Source organism: Archocentrus centrarchus, chromosome 10 (assembly GCF_007364275.1).
Source record: "Archocentrus centrarchus isolate MPI-CPG fArcCen1 chromosome 10, fArcCen1, whole genome shotgun sequence".
Classification (NCBI taxonomy): Eukaryota; Metazoa; Chordata; class Actinopteri; order Cichliformes; family Cichlidae; genus Archocentrus; species Archocentrus centrarchus.
The window spans coordinates 5307279-5323481 of record NC_044355.1 but is presented as its reverse complement, the minus strand read 5'-3'; the positions used below and the strand labels follow the sequence as shown (position 1 = coordinate 5323481).

Sequence of the window (16203 nt, the reverse complement as noted above, 5' to 3'; positions counted from 1 at the left end):
CTTTTTTTGCCTTTGTTCCTTTTTTTCAATTTTTTTTTTTTATACAAAAACACAATAAACACTCACCAGTTACTCACCAGCAACTATTAATAAAAGTTGCTTTTCATTTTTGTCCACTAGTATGTCTCCACCAAAAGTAAGTTTCTTTGGCAGAAAGTACACCTGGTATTGTTACCTCTTCCCAATTTCACTTTGCCGAAGAAAGTGGATGTTATTAGTGCTGTCTGCTAGTTCTGGGTACTGCTCGATGGAAAGCACATAGTACCCATCATATCCCAAAACTTTACCACTACTTAGAAGCTGCCTCTTCTCCCCTTCTGTCCAGGGGCGAACCCCTTCCTCACCATCTCGCACGCGCTGCTGCTCTTTGGCCCATGCACCTGCCAGGGCGCGCTGACGTGCAAGCTCAATAACTCGCGCTTTCTCCTCATCCACCGTGGATCCATAGCGGATATGAAAAGCCAGAGCACCAGCACGAATCTCCACATCTGCAAAACGCCGAGTCCGACTGTCCATGACTGTGGTGGACTGGGAAACTGTCACATTGATGCCATTCTCCAGAGTCTTGTGTCCACTGGTGAGGTGCAACGCAGCAAGGTCGGCATCTGGAAGGCCTGGCTTGACAAAGTAGTGTGTGTCTCGCCCTTCTATAGTAAAGTGGAGGTCTTCCAGATAGAAAGCATTGTTAAGGATTGATGCAACCTTGATACAGTCCTCACTGGCCACGTTGAGTGTGTGAGTATGGACACTGCCCTTGTAGATGGCAAACATAACAGCCCTTCCGATGGGAGACATTGCAGCTGAGAACCACAGCCAAGACTTTTCACCTCTCCGACCTCTATTGAGATGGACCTCTGGCAGCCGCTCGAATGACAAGAGAGAGTGTGCTTGTCTGGTTACTTCCTGCTGGACCCCAGAGATAGACTGTAGGAAAAGTGCAGTGAAACGTTAATGCCTGAACATGGCAGAACCTGACTCTCCAGGCCATTTAGAACCAGCTACTGCTCTGCTTCAGAGAGTTTTTCATCCCCATCCAAGATAATGGTGTTTTCTAGCTGTGTTCTCAAGCCAAAAGTAGATAAATCCCCCATGACAATTTTACTGCAACACTTTTCGTGTTAAGGTCTTAGACCAAAGAAGTCAAGCATCAAAAAATAGTTTTAACAATAGCGACACCAAAATATTGTTTAGAAAATTAGACAGCATTAAAATATGTTCAGCTAGTAACTTTTTGCATATTTTCTGTTCACTGTTATGCAAATATGCCCCAATTAAAATTGATCTTATATGAAATGCAATGCAGTCCAATTAGGAAATGGCAGCTTCAAAATACTGAGGTAAAAGGAAAACAAATGGGGAAAAAAAAACCACACCTTTCTTTTAGCCTGCCTGGTCTTCTGCAGTAGCAAATATTTTTGTCTCATTTGCTCTTAAATTGATTTTGTGCCCAGTTCTGTATGGGAGACATTAATTTTACCCACCGGCAGATCATCCCACAGCTGACTCTTCTGCAGTTCATAGGATGGCATGCTCAAGTCAAACTTTGGGACTGGAAAACCAGGAATGGTGTTGTGGAGATGAAAGCCAAAGGTTACTAGCCAGGTGTTCACATCTGGAAAACAAAAAAACAAAAAGAATGAAAATGAATTAAGGTAAAAATCTAAATTACAACTATAGTTCAAAGTTTATAGAATATATTTACCAGCTGCAAGATTATAGCTGGTGTAGTTTAAAGCTTCTCAGACTGTTTGTGTGTCATGATGTCAAAATGTGGTCCTGGAGATAAATGGTCTAGAAAGAACTACCACATGGTAGTTTTAAGAACTTTTGCAGGCATTTACATGCCTGTGGACCATTTTCGCCAGCACAATAGTGGCACAACTGTGCGAGATACACTTACAGTACTTTACAAATTTGTAGCTGGGATCAAAATGAAGGCTACATTTGACAATGGGCATGGTTCAGCAGGTGGGAGCTTCCAAATTTATGCTCACACAGTCTTTTGCATATTTTACATATTTGTAACTCCCCATGAAACTTGTCTTTATCTGGTGTAGAAACATGATATCTTCCACAATGAATATGGTGAGACAACATACTGACGTCATGGCTGCTGTGATCCTGTCTCAGATCGATCTTTAGTGAGAGTGAATTTCTTGAGCACTCATTAAAGTACATTTTTAAAGCTTGTTAATCTGATGCTTTAAAAATGGCACAGTAAATAAATGCAGACTAAATGAATATACATGCAAAATGTATTGAGTTTAGATACTAATAACCCTAAAGTGGATCATAAGATCAATGACAATCATCACTGCTGTTTAGTAGATTATGGATTAGACATAAAATTAACTGGCAATTCAACATTTTTCAAGCAAAATTGCCAAATATTTGCTTATTCCTGCTGCTTCCTGATTATAGGAAAAAATGCTTGGCAGAAAAATCAATCATTAAAATAACAGCAATTGTTGCAATAGTACAAACAGCTTCAGTTTCACATCTTACCTGCAACATATTCTTTAACTTCATGGACTTTGCTGATGGGGTTGTTATTTCTGAACATGTATAGATTAAAAGGGACTGGTTCTTTGCCAATATTTTTCCAAGCAGAGACATCTGGAATAGTCCACCTTCCAGACATTATATCATAATCCCGCTCCCCGAAGTGCAACAGTTTAGTTAGAGGATCATAGAGTCCTCCGTGAAACCCAAGCACAAGCTGGAAGTCTGGGTTAGAGTCCAAGTAGACCTCACCATATGCCGTGTACTGGAGCTGTTTGACCAAGAGGCCGTTGCTTGTGAAAACAGCCAGAGGCGTTCCAGTGTTATCGCAAGCAATATAAAACTCCTCTCCACTGCTGATCTCCATAGCAAACACGTGGCCTTGGAGATCATAGTAAAGTGAGGTGATCTCTGAACTTGAGTGATTGTATACGTGTGTTATTCTAGCGGGATAGCTCAGATCTGCATAAAAGTACTGCAAGTGCTGGCCCAGGCTGCTCTTGGTGGATACTCTTCGGCCAAGTCCATCATAACGATACTGAATTGTCCAGCCGCTGCTCTTGCTATAAACTCGTACCAAGAGGCCTTTAGAGTTGTACTCAAAGATTTCTGCTCCCCTCTGACGAAGAAAACCGTCTTCATCCATTCTATACTGGATGTCTCCAAGGCGGGTGATTCGGTCTCTCAAGTCATAACGCAGCGGCAGAAGTCTGGCACTGTTTCCTGCATTCAGCAGGTGCAGATTTCCATTGAGGTCATATGTATAGCGCCACATCACTTTGTCATTTAAGTATACAGTCTGGAGCTGGCCATCCACATCATACTCATAGCCATACTTCGTAGTATTAGCAAAAGGGCCAATCTTGATCTCTCGCTTGGTGACTCTGCCCACATCGTCATATTGGAAGGTAATCCAGTACATGAGTGAACGAAATATCTCATACTGGATTTCCTTGATGCGTCCATGTGCATCAAAGTGTTTGGTATATGTCATGACTGCAGTGGATATGATTTGATTTATATCATAGTAGATTACCCCAAACTTTCCAAACTGCTCAACCTTTCCTGAGATGTCGTCAAACTGATATAAGTCGATGGGGAGCGGTGTTTCGTTGATGACGCCTTGAACGCTGGTGACACGCAGGCTGCTGTCATAAGTATAATCAAAGCGTGCATTGACCATGCCATCCTCACTGAAGCGGAAAATCTGCCGGTCGACCAGGGGACCCACTTGCCGGTAGCGAATTGAGCAGATGAAACCTTCATTTTGCAGGTTGACAGTCTTCAGCACACCTGCCGTCTCATCATAGGTGAAGCTGACCCTTGTGCTGTCGTACAGGATCTCTGACAGTTTATTCTGTCGGCGGTACCTGTACAGGACTCTCCGGCCTGTGCCAAAGTGAGCTACTCTCAGCAGGAGGCCATCTTCACTGTAGTCCACTGCTACTGATGCATTGCTCTCTGGCGGGTGATAAAGGTTCCTGTAGTAACCCACTGAACGAATGGTCTGCATGGTGTAGCGGGCCACACTTGGCATGGTGACAGCAGAAAGCCGGTCCAAAGAGTCGAAATCGAATATATACTGGCGCTGGCTGTGAAGCAGGAGAACCATGGACTAAAAGGAAAAGAGCAAAATGGAGAGTCTTTTCTTAAGTTGGATAATATTTCTGAAATGCAAGACAGAGTGAATGCACACAGGGTGTACTTAGGTATCAGAAATATATACTGGGTAGTGTTAACACTTCCTATTGTGAGAGAGCTACTACTTGTGCTGCCCACTGCCTAACCAATTCATTCAAAAGGTAATAATAATAATAAAAAAAAAAAACTGCACAGACTTTTGATGACATTGTGAAAAAATTAGCTGTCTATTCTTTAAACATGTTGTGATGACAATGATTCAATATCTTGATTAGAAGTAACAATTACTTTTAACTTCTATTAGCCAGAGTGTCTTATTTTACTTAATTTACAGTATATGCAGTTTGGAGTTTGGACTGTCTGCCAAGGATTTACCACTCTTTTCTGTTAAATTGTCATGCCCAGTCATCCGTTGCTACACTGAGGTTTCCTGTGCTCCCTGAGCCTCCCGTGTTACTTGTGTCAGAGTGTTGACATGGCCGCTCCAGGTCACGCAACACAAGGATGCAGCCAGGAGTTGCTAAGAAAATCTCTGCATGTGTTTTTAGCAGAGCATCCCTCTGCAATCTTAAACACACTCTGCAAAACAACTAAAGAATACTTATGTAGAAGAAAAGGAGAGAGTGATAAAGCACAGAGCTGCTCTTTTTTTGTTTGACATGTAACAGTGGAAAGCACAGAGTTCGGATTTTAAAAGATTCCTACATTACATTTTTCATAGTATACATGTGCAATATTAAACTCCCAACTATGGAATTTGGCCATAATGTATTAGTATCGATCGAGGAAGTACATTCTTATATTTTAAACACTAAAGCAAATCCGAGGACTACCTGAGTCTTTAGGTTTGCTTTAGACTGAACACATTAATAAAACATTAGAAAGCAGCCTGTACAGTATTTAACAACTCAATAGATGCTGTCATTAAATATGTGATAAATGTATTCTTACAGGAATTCAGCACATTTCATAATGTTAGTGGGTGTAAATAGTGAGGTGTCCAATTTTAGGACGTTTCAGCTATTATAGATATGTCATCATTGCTGCCTATGTTTTTGGCAAGATCACACAAATTCTATTGAGCTGAATTCCATAAAAGTAATTGGGCAAAGGTAGAATCAAATAATTTCTAGATAACCTCTTTAATACTGCAAAATTGAGTATTGGCCTCGGAATAGAGTACATATTTTGTTGCTGCTACTCTAGAGACCCTGGACAAGGATATACTATTTTATTGCATATTGACTGCATCGAATATACAGTATCACTAAGTCATTGCTTAGTCTTCTACAATAAGCTGCGGTACTTGGAAAATTGTAGCTGATGATTCTTGCAAAATAAGCCTATTCAGGCTTATGCTGCAGTACATGCTAAGGGCTTGACTCACCCTGTAGTGATGTATGCAGATGAGCCTGCTGTAAAATGCATCTTACATTACACCTCTGGTCATGTTATTTTCTTACCTGCTCTAGGTAGGTGTAACTCCATATCTTCCCATCAGCAAACACCCTGGAAATCAGGCGGCCCTGGCTATCATACTCAAGCCTCTCAGTGGTGGGACCTCTCTGCAGGGCACTGATCTGCCCACTGCTTGTGCGACTAACATTAACTGGCAGCAGCTTACTGCTGGGAACCCAGAGAACTGGATGTCCTGCGGTGTCATAAATAATCTTCAGGAGGAACTTCCTGTGGTCATCGTAAATCTTTTCTGTCCTCAAAGTGCGATCATAATCAACGGAGAGAATGTTACGTCCGTTCACCTGTGGTGGAAAAAAAAAAAAAAAAAAAAAGAGTTAAAATTGGTTTAAAGATAACTAAATAAATAAAAACATACAGACATAAATAGCAAAAGAAACAATTACTCCTACTAGTAGTGATAATACTGTATTGATGCTTGAAAATAATAAATGAGGAAAGATACACAATAGTAGAATTTTTAGAACAAATACTTGATTTTGATATCACGGGTCTTTGTCAGGATGGCTCTTTAAACTGTATTCATAGATTTTTTTACTACAGTTGTCACAGAGATTAACACCTCCTTCACGAGGCTCATTAAACTGAGAGACACTTTGGCGATCATTCAGGTACACTTAAATCACAACCTCCTAAATTCAGTGGAGACAAAAATTACTGTGAGCCAAAGTAACCACCCAAGTTAAGTTCATGAAGTGCCTTAAATCATAAGCCTGTGTCAGATTCTAGGAAGGAGGAATAAGAGGAGGAGTTATGTACAGTACTAGAATATTGATAACCCTCTATAGCAGGATAAATGTTGTGACTGATAAATCTCGACTGAAGGAAAAGAGTGCAGAAATGTTTTCCAAGGTTATAATAAGGACAGAGATACAGCCACCGATATGAATTTAGACGGTTTGATCTGGATTTTGCATAAGTAAGTTGGCTGGATTATTTGAATGTGCCACAAGGGGAAAAAAAGTAAAAGTAAAGGATTACCATACCCTCAGCTTGCGTCCAAACACGATAACTTTCCCTCTGGCTTGTTCTTTGCGGAAGCGCCACTCTACCAAGTTTTGCCCACTCTCCCCTGGCAAGCTCATGTTGCGTCTGGCCACAGTCGGGTTGGCAGCGCCTGCCAGGATGTGGGGCTCTGTCTGGTAGTGGGTGTCCATCCCGTTGGCATAGGTAATCCTGAGCGAATTGTCATACCCCACTTGGTAGCTACTTCTACACTGGTCTGTTGACAGTAAACAAAAAGTGAAACTTTTAACGCACTCTGGGGCGATTAATGGTTGTCAGCAACAATGCTACAAGTTCTTAGCATTTCAGATTAGTAAATTTTCACATGAAGAACGATTGTGGATGACGTACTAAAATAACTGGGCCATCTGGCTCAGGCGGATAGTAGAAACCACTTAGTTACAAGGTTGATACATCTCCCTGACACCCAAACCCACACACTGATAGAGTAATCATTTACGCTGTCGTCTGTCAGGCTTTCGTAATGATACACGACTTCAGCTTACTCAACATAGCCCCACCGACCCCTGGAACAATGACAAATAACAACTTACAAAATAGCCAACTGAGCCAGGATGATATGAGTCGAGGCCTTACCCTGAGCCAGAGTGTAGAAGGCACGCACGGTCGAGGTATTTGTTGTGATGCTGATTTCCTCCTCTGTCATGGAGCTTTCAATATCCACCGTCAAAGCACTGTATATGTCTGTGTACAAGTTATTCACCATTCCAGTGGGAAACGTCACGTTCATTAGGCGTCCTTCACTGTCATAGCTATTGGACAAAAAGAACATCGAATGACAAAGCATTGATATGTATGAGGGCTCTCATAGTGCCACGGCACATTCAATTATCAGCTCTTTTATGCTCGTTGAGTAAAACCATTGACTTTCTCGTAATTAAAATGTCACATGTTCAATTTCCTGAGCATAAGTGAAGGGGTGTCTGTATAAACCCTAGGCAAAATCCAAATATTTAATATGGAAGAGTGACACATCTCATCAGCTATCACGTTCATGTAAAAAAAAAAAAAAAAAAAAAAATTACACAGACTTGTAATGAATTCAATTATTTGGATGATTGATGCGCCATTATAATCTCAACTGAATTCTGCTTTTTTTTAGTTGTAGTGAGGACATCATTCATGGCATAATGTGACATGACAGCAAATTAGACAAAGGAGGGGGAGACAAAAAAGATCAATCTCGGGTAGCCCATGCTCCCAAAACAAAGCCCAGTCATTACAGAATGATAAATAATTAAATATAGTTTGTCATTTTGTTAATTTTAAAGTGTGTGTGTTAACCCAACATACTAATGTAACCATCAGGACTGTCATCTACAACATTAAACAGTTTTAAACATGATCCACATGGTTTAGTTAAAGAATAAAATAGATGACGGGCAGTGAGTTGCTGAAGTCAAACTAGGCTATTTTGCTATCTGAGGCACATTTTATAATTAGATTTCAATTAAATGTGCACCCTAAAGCAGTTTGCAGGTAAGTGTGGTTACCAATTATAGAGTAAACTTGTACTAAGCTGTGACACTAGAGAGAAAATGCGCATGCAAGAACATATGTAGCAAACATACTTGTCTTTGTACCTCATGACGTACCACAAAACTAGGTTTGAGCATAACTACAGGCTGTTTCTATATTCTGAAGGCTTAAATAAAAGCAACCCAACTCAATATAACTCTGGCAAGTGATAGAAAGATTTCCACAGAATGTTTTTGCCAAACGCTTTCATACGTACTCATAGAAAGTTGTCCAGCCAATCTCTGATGTCTTTGTAGCCAGCAGCCCATTATTACCATGGTAAGTTAGAAGTACCAGCTCCTGACCCTGCGCTGTGAGTGTCTTCAGTCCACCGTTGGTGCTCATGGTCATCCAGATCACCTGGTTATCAGGCGCGACGATACGCACAGGCATGCGATTGGGATCCCTGCGAATTCTCAGGGTGTTGCCACTGCTGTCAGTAACAGCAGTGATGTCATTCTCTGTGCTGTAGCTGAAAGTATATTTCAAGTCACCAGTCAGCAAGCTTGCAGTGTGTTGGTGGGTACCATTACTGTCAAACACATACAGCTCCTGGGCATCAGGAGAAGCCACTTCATATGTATTGGCACTGGAAGTTGGCCCGTTTCTAGAGATGGCCCGGATGCGGATGTTGCCCAGGTCTGCCATGTAGAGTGTTCCATCTGGAGCTGCCACTAAAGAAGATGGAGCATTGAGCCTTGCATCTTTGGCATAGCCATCCCCTGTCTGGTAACAGTCGCAGTTGGCATCGTTCTTGCAATCGCAGTCGGAGGGAGCCCCGGCCAAATGCGTTATCTCACCATCCACAGAAACCTTCCGGATCCTGCTCATCTTCCTCTCATCTGTCTCTGCTATGTAGATGGCACCATGGTAAGATATGGCAATGGAAACAGCAGATTCTAGAGGGGTTAACTGTGCCTTCTGACCACCGCCCACTCCTCGCTCCGGTCCAGCCAATGGGCAGTGAGTAGGACGACCAGCTGCAATGCTCACTTGACCGTTTTCTGTAATGCGCAGCACTATATTGTTGTCCAGGACAAACAGCGAGTTGTCCATGGGGCTAACTGCTAGGTCTGTGGGCCACTCCAAAATTACCTGAAACACAGGACATCATCACATTAGTCCATCTAATGACTAAAATGCCATCATGGAGAGGGTATGGATAAAGTACGGTTCCAATATGGCTCCATTAGTGCACATTTTTAGACACTCTCTCCCGATTGACATTTATAGTGCTACATTCTTGCTCTTACCATTGTAATTATATTTGTTTTTTTTTCATACAAGAATGCACTTTATGGTGTGTTTTTCACAGTGTGTTAGGAGCAGCTTGAAGCCACAAAGAATCCTTGGTATGCCAATACACACATCAAAGAAACAACTTCTTGAGTCTCTGTTCTAATTAAAAGGAGGAGAAGTTGTTGTGTCAAGAATGAAGAAGTAGATAAAAAGAAGCAGAAGCCCTGACCTCTTTCTGACCTCCAAATAGTTAGTTATGAGTGGTAGATTTTCAGAAAGTTACACAGACACAGCAGCCCATAAAATCGATGCTGGGAACATGTGGGAGAAGGGCATGTCGTGAAAATATTTGACCATGTGTCAAGCAAACCTGACGAGCCTCTAAAACTGAGTTACGAGGCCACATTAAGCGTTTTCCAGTTAAATTGATTTTAATTTTACATGGTTGGTATTGTTCAAGATCAACAAGTAAAAAAAGGATAATGTACTAGAAGAAAATGAACTTTGCAATTCTGTGTTGTACTTATATGACACCTGTTTGCATTCAGCACACAGTCTGAATATATAGATAGATAGATGGATATAGATAGATAGATAGATATAGATATAGATAGATAGATATAGATATAGATAGATAGATAGAGATAGATAGATAGATATAGATAGATATAGATAGATATAGAGATAGATGTATAGAGATAGATGTATATATATATATATATATATATATATATAGATAGATAGATCGATAGATAGATAGAGATATATCTATCTATCTATCTATCACCTTATTTTATTTATATAAAAAAAACAAAAAAAAAAAAAAACTGTTGCCACAGTAACAAAAGAGCACCACATATCTGTGGCCTGAGGGGAGCAACCTGAAGTGGCCATGAAGAGAGTGGCTGGAATCAGCCAGGACAGAGCGGGCGTTTCTTAGGGTCCTGACCTTGTAAACACCCCCCCCCACCCCAGGTTGTTCAGGCAATCTTGCTGCATAGTTTAACGATTCCCTGGAGTTGATTTCTATTCCTCAAATTTAAAAGCACATACCAACACATAAAAGACAAAAATCTATAAAACAAAGATTAAACATGCTATGGTCAACATTAAAAATTTGGAGCTTGCAATACAAAAATAGTCTGACGTGCTTTCCTGCACACTGCATCAACCTGTGGCTCAATCGTGAGTTTATCATCAATCAGGGTGCTAAGGTGCTTGTACTGATTAACCACCTCAACTAATTGGTTGTTAATGGTTACAGGAGAAATGATGACAGGCTTTTTACCAAAATTTACAATCATCTCCTTAATATCAAGGAAGGAAGACTTGCACTACAGTAGAACATCATCAACCACTGGGCCATGGTCAGAATCTCCATGGCTCACTAAAGACAGGACAACAGAGTCATCTGCAAATTTCACTGTGCGATGCCCCGAGTGCTGGCCACAACAACCATTTGTATATAAAACACATAAAAGAGGTGATAAAACACAGTCGACCCTCACAAAAGTCCAGCAACCAACATATTAGTCTGGGACTGGTGTTATGGGTCTTCAGCCTTTGTGCTAAAATATGAGGCTGGATACAATTAAAAGCAGATGAGAAGTCAATAAATAGCACCAAGATCTTAGCCCCCTCCAGATGTGACAGGGTCATATTTAGCAAGGTGCTCACGAGGCTCATCAGGTGCACCTGAGGTAGTAGATGGTGTTTAAATTTAAAAAAAAAAAAAAAAAACATATTTCAGCTGTTTAATCAGGTTTTTGGTGATGATTTTAAGATATATTAGTGATGCGGGAAGGATTAGTTCTCATTCTATTCTTTTTTTCTAAACTTGGAATAAATTATATGATTTTAATGGGCCAGAAGAATGAATAGCTAAGAGATACAACATTAGCTCAGCGCTTCAACCTGAGACAAAAAAAAAAACTGCGTAATGAATTTAATATCCCAGATTAACTACAAATAAAATTTTTTTAAAATTCATACATTAAAAGTGACATCATTATTAACCATGTCTTGGATAATAATAGGTATACATAATGATCCAAAAACTACTGTTAAACCACAGCCAGCCATTACAGTCTCCTTGTCAGAAATGTGTCATTGAATAAAAAGCTTATTTATAACAGCACAAATGACTGGTCTGGCCTTCAAATACATAACTGTGTCATTAAAACTGTCAAAACACTCCTGAATTGTGCTTTTCCACAGGGTGATTAATAATAAAACACGATGCCTTTGAGGCTGCCTCAAGTAAAACTGCACTGAGCCAGTTCTCTAGCTTGGATGCCTGAAGATCACACAGTCTCGCCAAAACCATGTTTTTACTGGCTTATACCAAATGACTTGGTTAATTAGCAAAAAGTGACAAGCATAATCCTTTGTCCCCATGTTCTCTTATGTTCACCCCCTTCATATTTGCCACCCACATACATACACAAACACTGATTGCTTTCTCTTCTGTTTATGTTCAAAATGTTCTTAAGTTGCCTTAAACACCATTTTATTTTCTCCCAAGCTCCCAAATGTGTTTCTCTTATTATCTAACCTCTTAATAGGACAAGTTGTGATATTTGTTCTTGGAGTTATTTTGGTTATGAATGCAGATAATTCTATGCCTATTGCCATGTTTGGTTTGCAGCCTTGTACTCTTAAATTCCAAGGACTCGATTATGGACAATCTCACGGACACATACAGTTGTTTCCTGAACCATCACCTTTTGCCAATCTGCTGCTTACTGGTATTCTCTAAAAATTCTTCTGCTCACACCTCTTGCTGCTTATGCATGCTCCTCTTGTTTTGTAGTCGTCCTGACTGATGTTTTTGTCTGCTAGCTATCTGCTGGATGTTTCTAAGTTAGACAGCATCCCATTCATATGTACTGTTTGTTGCCACACTGGTCTTTATAACTTAGATGTCTAAATAAAGTTTTAAAAAAAATATTAAGGAATAAAAGGTGCATGCACCAAAGAGATTTTAGCGTCTAATCTCGCTGCAATTTCATTCTGAACAGCTACTTCATCTTAGAATTCACCTTCCGCAGAAGCAGGGTGTAGAAGATGTGAATGCATGCATTTTCACACGATAAAAGGCCTTTTTTTGATTTTGATTTTTCCTTCATTATTTATTTTAAGTCTGGTGTGAAACACTCAGAGAGCCCGATGAGAAAAGATATCAATGTTTAAGAAGGAATCTGCACTTCTGCTTCAGAAGAGGTGTCACGGTATTGTAATTCTTTAACCTACAGTGTAGGGACAGGGTGCCGCTTTTATGTCACCCCAGGTAGGCAGTAAATTTTGTCGGACAAAGCCGGCCCTCCTCAGGTACTGCCAAAGAAAAGGTTTTATGTGCAGCGAGCCTGCTACCGAGTGCTTGCTTCATTATCATGTGCAGTGTAAGTGTCCTCAATACTGAGAATTTCTAGTGGAACACTAAATACTAATTCAGCTCCAGCCACATCAAAACAAGCCCCCCAAACTGAGTAATTATTCTTCCCTCCATATCTTCTGCCGTGACCTGAAAACTCATCTCTTCAATAAACACTTCATGTTTCCACTTCCTGCAAAATCCCATCCTCCTCCTAGCACACATTTTTCTCCTGTACTTTCAGAGAAAATACTCTGCTCTTGTTGGGTTGAGAGAGGGGAAAAAAATTGCATTTTCTTCTTCTCTGTTCTTTTTTCAGGAAGCACCTCACAATGTTAGTGTTCTAGGAATGAAAATGTATTCCACTGATATTACTGTTTTTATTGTATGAAAATCTGTTGAATCACCATTTTTTATACATCTGTAAAAATTGGAATTCTGTATATATTTATAAAGCATCCTTTTGTCCGAGTCTCCTGACCAAGATGGACAGTAATTAAAATGTTACAGAGCAGCAACACAAACAGGTGACACAAAATAACTCTGAACTGCACAATAACACCAAAACCGAATTAAGTTCCCAGTAAGAATAATTTTAAAGATTACATCTGTGAAAAATAGAGACAGCCTAAATGGCAATCTAAAACCACCAACACAAATAAGACTGATTTAATGCTATCATATAATACATGAATTATGCTAAAACATCCAGATTCTAATATACTACCAAATATTAGCAGCCAGAAGAGAGCATATAGTTTTTGCAGTAATGATTTCCATTCCCTGAAAGAGAGCAGTTTTTGCAATTTCAAATTTAATTGCAAAAGGTTCCAGGAAGAGCGAGCTGCATGCAAAAAAAGCTATTTTACCTAAGAGTTTGAGGGACGCTCGATAATAATATAGATGCTGAGGTTAAAAAAAAAAAAAAAAAAAAAAAAGAAGGACACTGCCAAGGCTAATGTCCTATTTTCCCCACAAAAACTAAATGTGTCCTTTTCTCATTCTCCAGCTCGACAACAAATTTCATGAAATATGTCTTCATAATTTTTGCTTAGTCCTGTTGACTGACACACACAAAGAAATGGCCTTGGCCAAGGAAACATGTCTCTGTATTGCACTCTCACTTGGTAGTCATAGTGCATGTACATATTATATAGAGCAGTCATATAATGCTGCATATTAGTAATCAGTGATCGAACTGGTGGGAGCACAAGGTGGCACTATGAAACATGCTGCAAGAACATACTGGTACTGCTAACAGCTGTCTGGCACGTCTGTGTTTAAGTCACCTGATTGACGTCCATGCTGCTGTCACAGGTCAGAGGGCGAGCCGACGTCAGGTCATTGGAACCGAGGAAAGTGGAGATGATGCCGTTTTGGTCCACTTTTCTGATTGTGGTACCATCAACAAAATAAATCAGCCCATTCTTGTCCACGGCAATGCCTGTTGAAACCAGGTGAGAGAGGGGGGGAGAGAGTGGAGAATAGAAGTGCAAAGGAAAAAGCTTGTGATAACAGGCAAAAACCATGGTAGATATGCTGCATCTATGCTTGCATGACTCAGTGGACAGAACACGATGGATACATGTGTCAAGCTTGGCTTCCCATTATTCAGGTCACTGCAAAAAGCAAAGCCATCAATAATTCACAGTCTGCTTTTCTGGTATTAAATAATTTCACAGGCAGAAGTGGGAAAGGCTGTATTCATACGCTATATATGCACTTTGCCTTGTCTTGTAACCCTCCTGCCCAAAAGAGACCTTGGGAGGTAGGGATGTCAATGAGTGGTGCTCAGTGGAGATTTTTTTTTTTTTTTTTTTTTCTGACATCAGCAATCATCAACAATCTGCACACCATTTGAGAAATAAATAAGCAGGGGAATGAAAATGACAGCTTTAGACAGTTTTAGATGAAAGAGGTGAAAGACAGGCAGTTGCCTCGGTGACAACTGTGGACTAAATTGTCTCAGTGATTGAGTGTCAGCTCGGAGTTGTAAGCTGGAGCCAAGCCAGTGTGGAGTTGCAATAACCATTTGTCCCAAACTGGGAAAATACATTAACAGACTATGCAAGGCTCCACATCACTTTCTATGCCACTGTGCTGTTTTAATAAAGCACCTATGAGACCGGTCATTCCTCACATTCAGGGATTTAAACATTCTCTGATTTTTTTTTTGCTTCTTGTTGTTTTTGTTTAATTTCTGAGAGCTGCAGATCTCAGGAACTTGCAGTGATCATGAGCTTTATTTTTCTGAAGTACTTATACTGGTTTGAACATACTACAACTTCACTTCTACCTCTAGAGTATTATTTCTTCTTCAATGAAGTCTTTAAAAGCTTCTATAGAAGGTGAGTGATTTGGTTTGACCTGTGGCTAGGTCTGCACAAGATTGCTTTCTGCTAAAACATTGATGAGCTGAGGGAGCCCACGGTGAATCCTCGGGAGCTGGCTATTTGACAGTCTGAGATTCTTAGACAGATGAAAAGTGTCACATTTGAGCAGAGTTCAGCACATGTCTGAGAGGAGAAAAAAAGGAGCCATCTGCTGTTTCTTCTATGGTCTCGGCTTCCACCCACTCCATCATTAGAGTCGCTCCCTCAGATTGCCTCCGCTCAAGCCTTTATCACCCAGCTGAAGCTGAGCTATTGCAGTTGGCATTCAGAGTGGGCAACAACTAGTGCACAACAATTCATCCTTGCCTTTTCTTCCAGAGGAATTTATGGAAAAGTGAGCATTCACGCCACTAATGGCCATGTGGTATTTGAATGCGGACAACAGGTTGTGTAGAGTGGGTTTCTGACAGCGGGAGGTTTTTGTGGGAGAAAAGAAAAAACTCTTTAAGAAACAAAGTAATAATTCTAAGGCTTTTGAAAGGAATACACAAATATCCAAAATCAGTTTTGCAACAGCTTTTTGATTGGGAGCAGCAGTGCGGAGCCTTAATTTACAAAGAATCTCTGTTTTTCTTAGTTGTATAAAAGTAATCTGAATTGATAACACATGAATCACAACCAAATTTCATTCATTAAAATCAGTGAGCCAGTTCTTGGCACGGAGCCCAAAGCGCAAGTTTAAATCTAGCAGATGCCAGTCCTGAATGAGAAACTCATCACTGTGTTCAGCCCCTCCATTTGACTACAACATCTTCATTAGTTTGAAACGATACCTTTGGGTCCAGTGAGAGAGGCCTCTGGAGCTTTGCCTCCATCGCCACAGTGGTCCTCATCAAACGGCAGACAGTGCTCGCCGGTTCCTGCTACGACCTCTGCGTTCGACGGCAGGTCCTTGCTTCCGGTCAGAGTTTTCGGTCGGTAGATCCTCCGGGAGTTTGTGTCCGACACGTACAGCTGGCCACTTACTGGATCAGTTGCCAGGTAGTACCGGTGTGCTGGGTTGTTACTGCATTCAAGATGATAACTCAGTTATAT

General features: G+C 40.5%; 1 protein-coding gene across 1 annotated transcript in view; it reads right to left on the bottom strand.

Moving 5' to 3' along the window:
- Positions 1-16203, bottom strand: part of si:dkey-237h12.3 (teneurin-3) — a 122722-nt gene continuing 106519 nt past the window's right edge. Inside the window, exons 22-30 of the mRNA XM_030738766.1 lie at positions 15942-16174; positions 14065-14219; positions 8381-9258; positions 7222-7397; positions 6606-6841; positions 5607-5903; positions 2506-4117; positions 1482-1612; positions 1-924 (exon numbers count right to left, since the gene is read on the bottom strand). Of these exons, the coding sequence (XP_030594626.1) occupies positions 172-924; positions 1482-1612; positions 2506-4117; positions 5607-5903; positions 6606-6841; positions 7222-7397; positions 8381-9258; positions 14065-14219; positions 15942-16174 (4471 nt within the window). The 3' untranslated portion in view covers positions 1-171. The remainder of the gene's footprint in view (positions 925-1481; positions 1613-2505; positions 4118-5606; positions 5904-6605; positions 6842-7221; positions 7398-8380; positions 9259-14064; positions 14220-15941; positions 16175-16203) is intronic.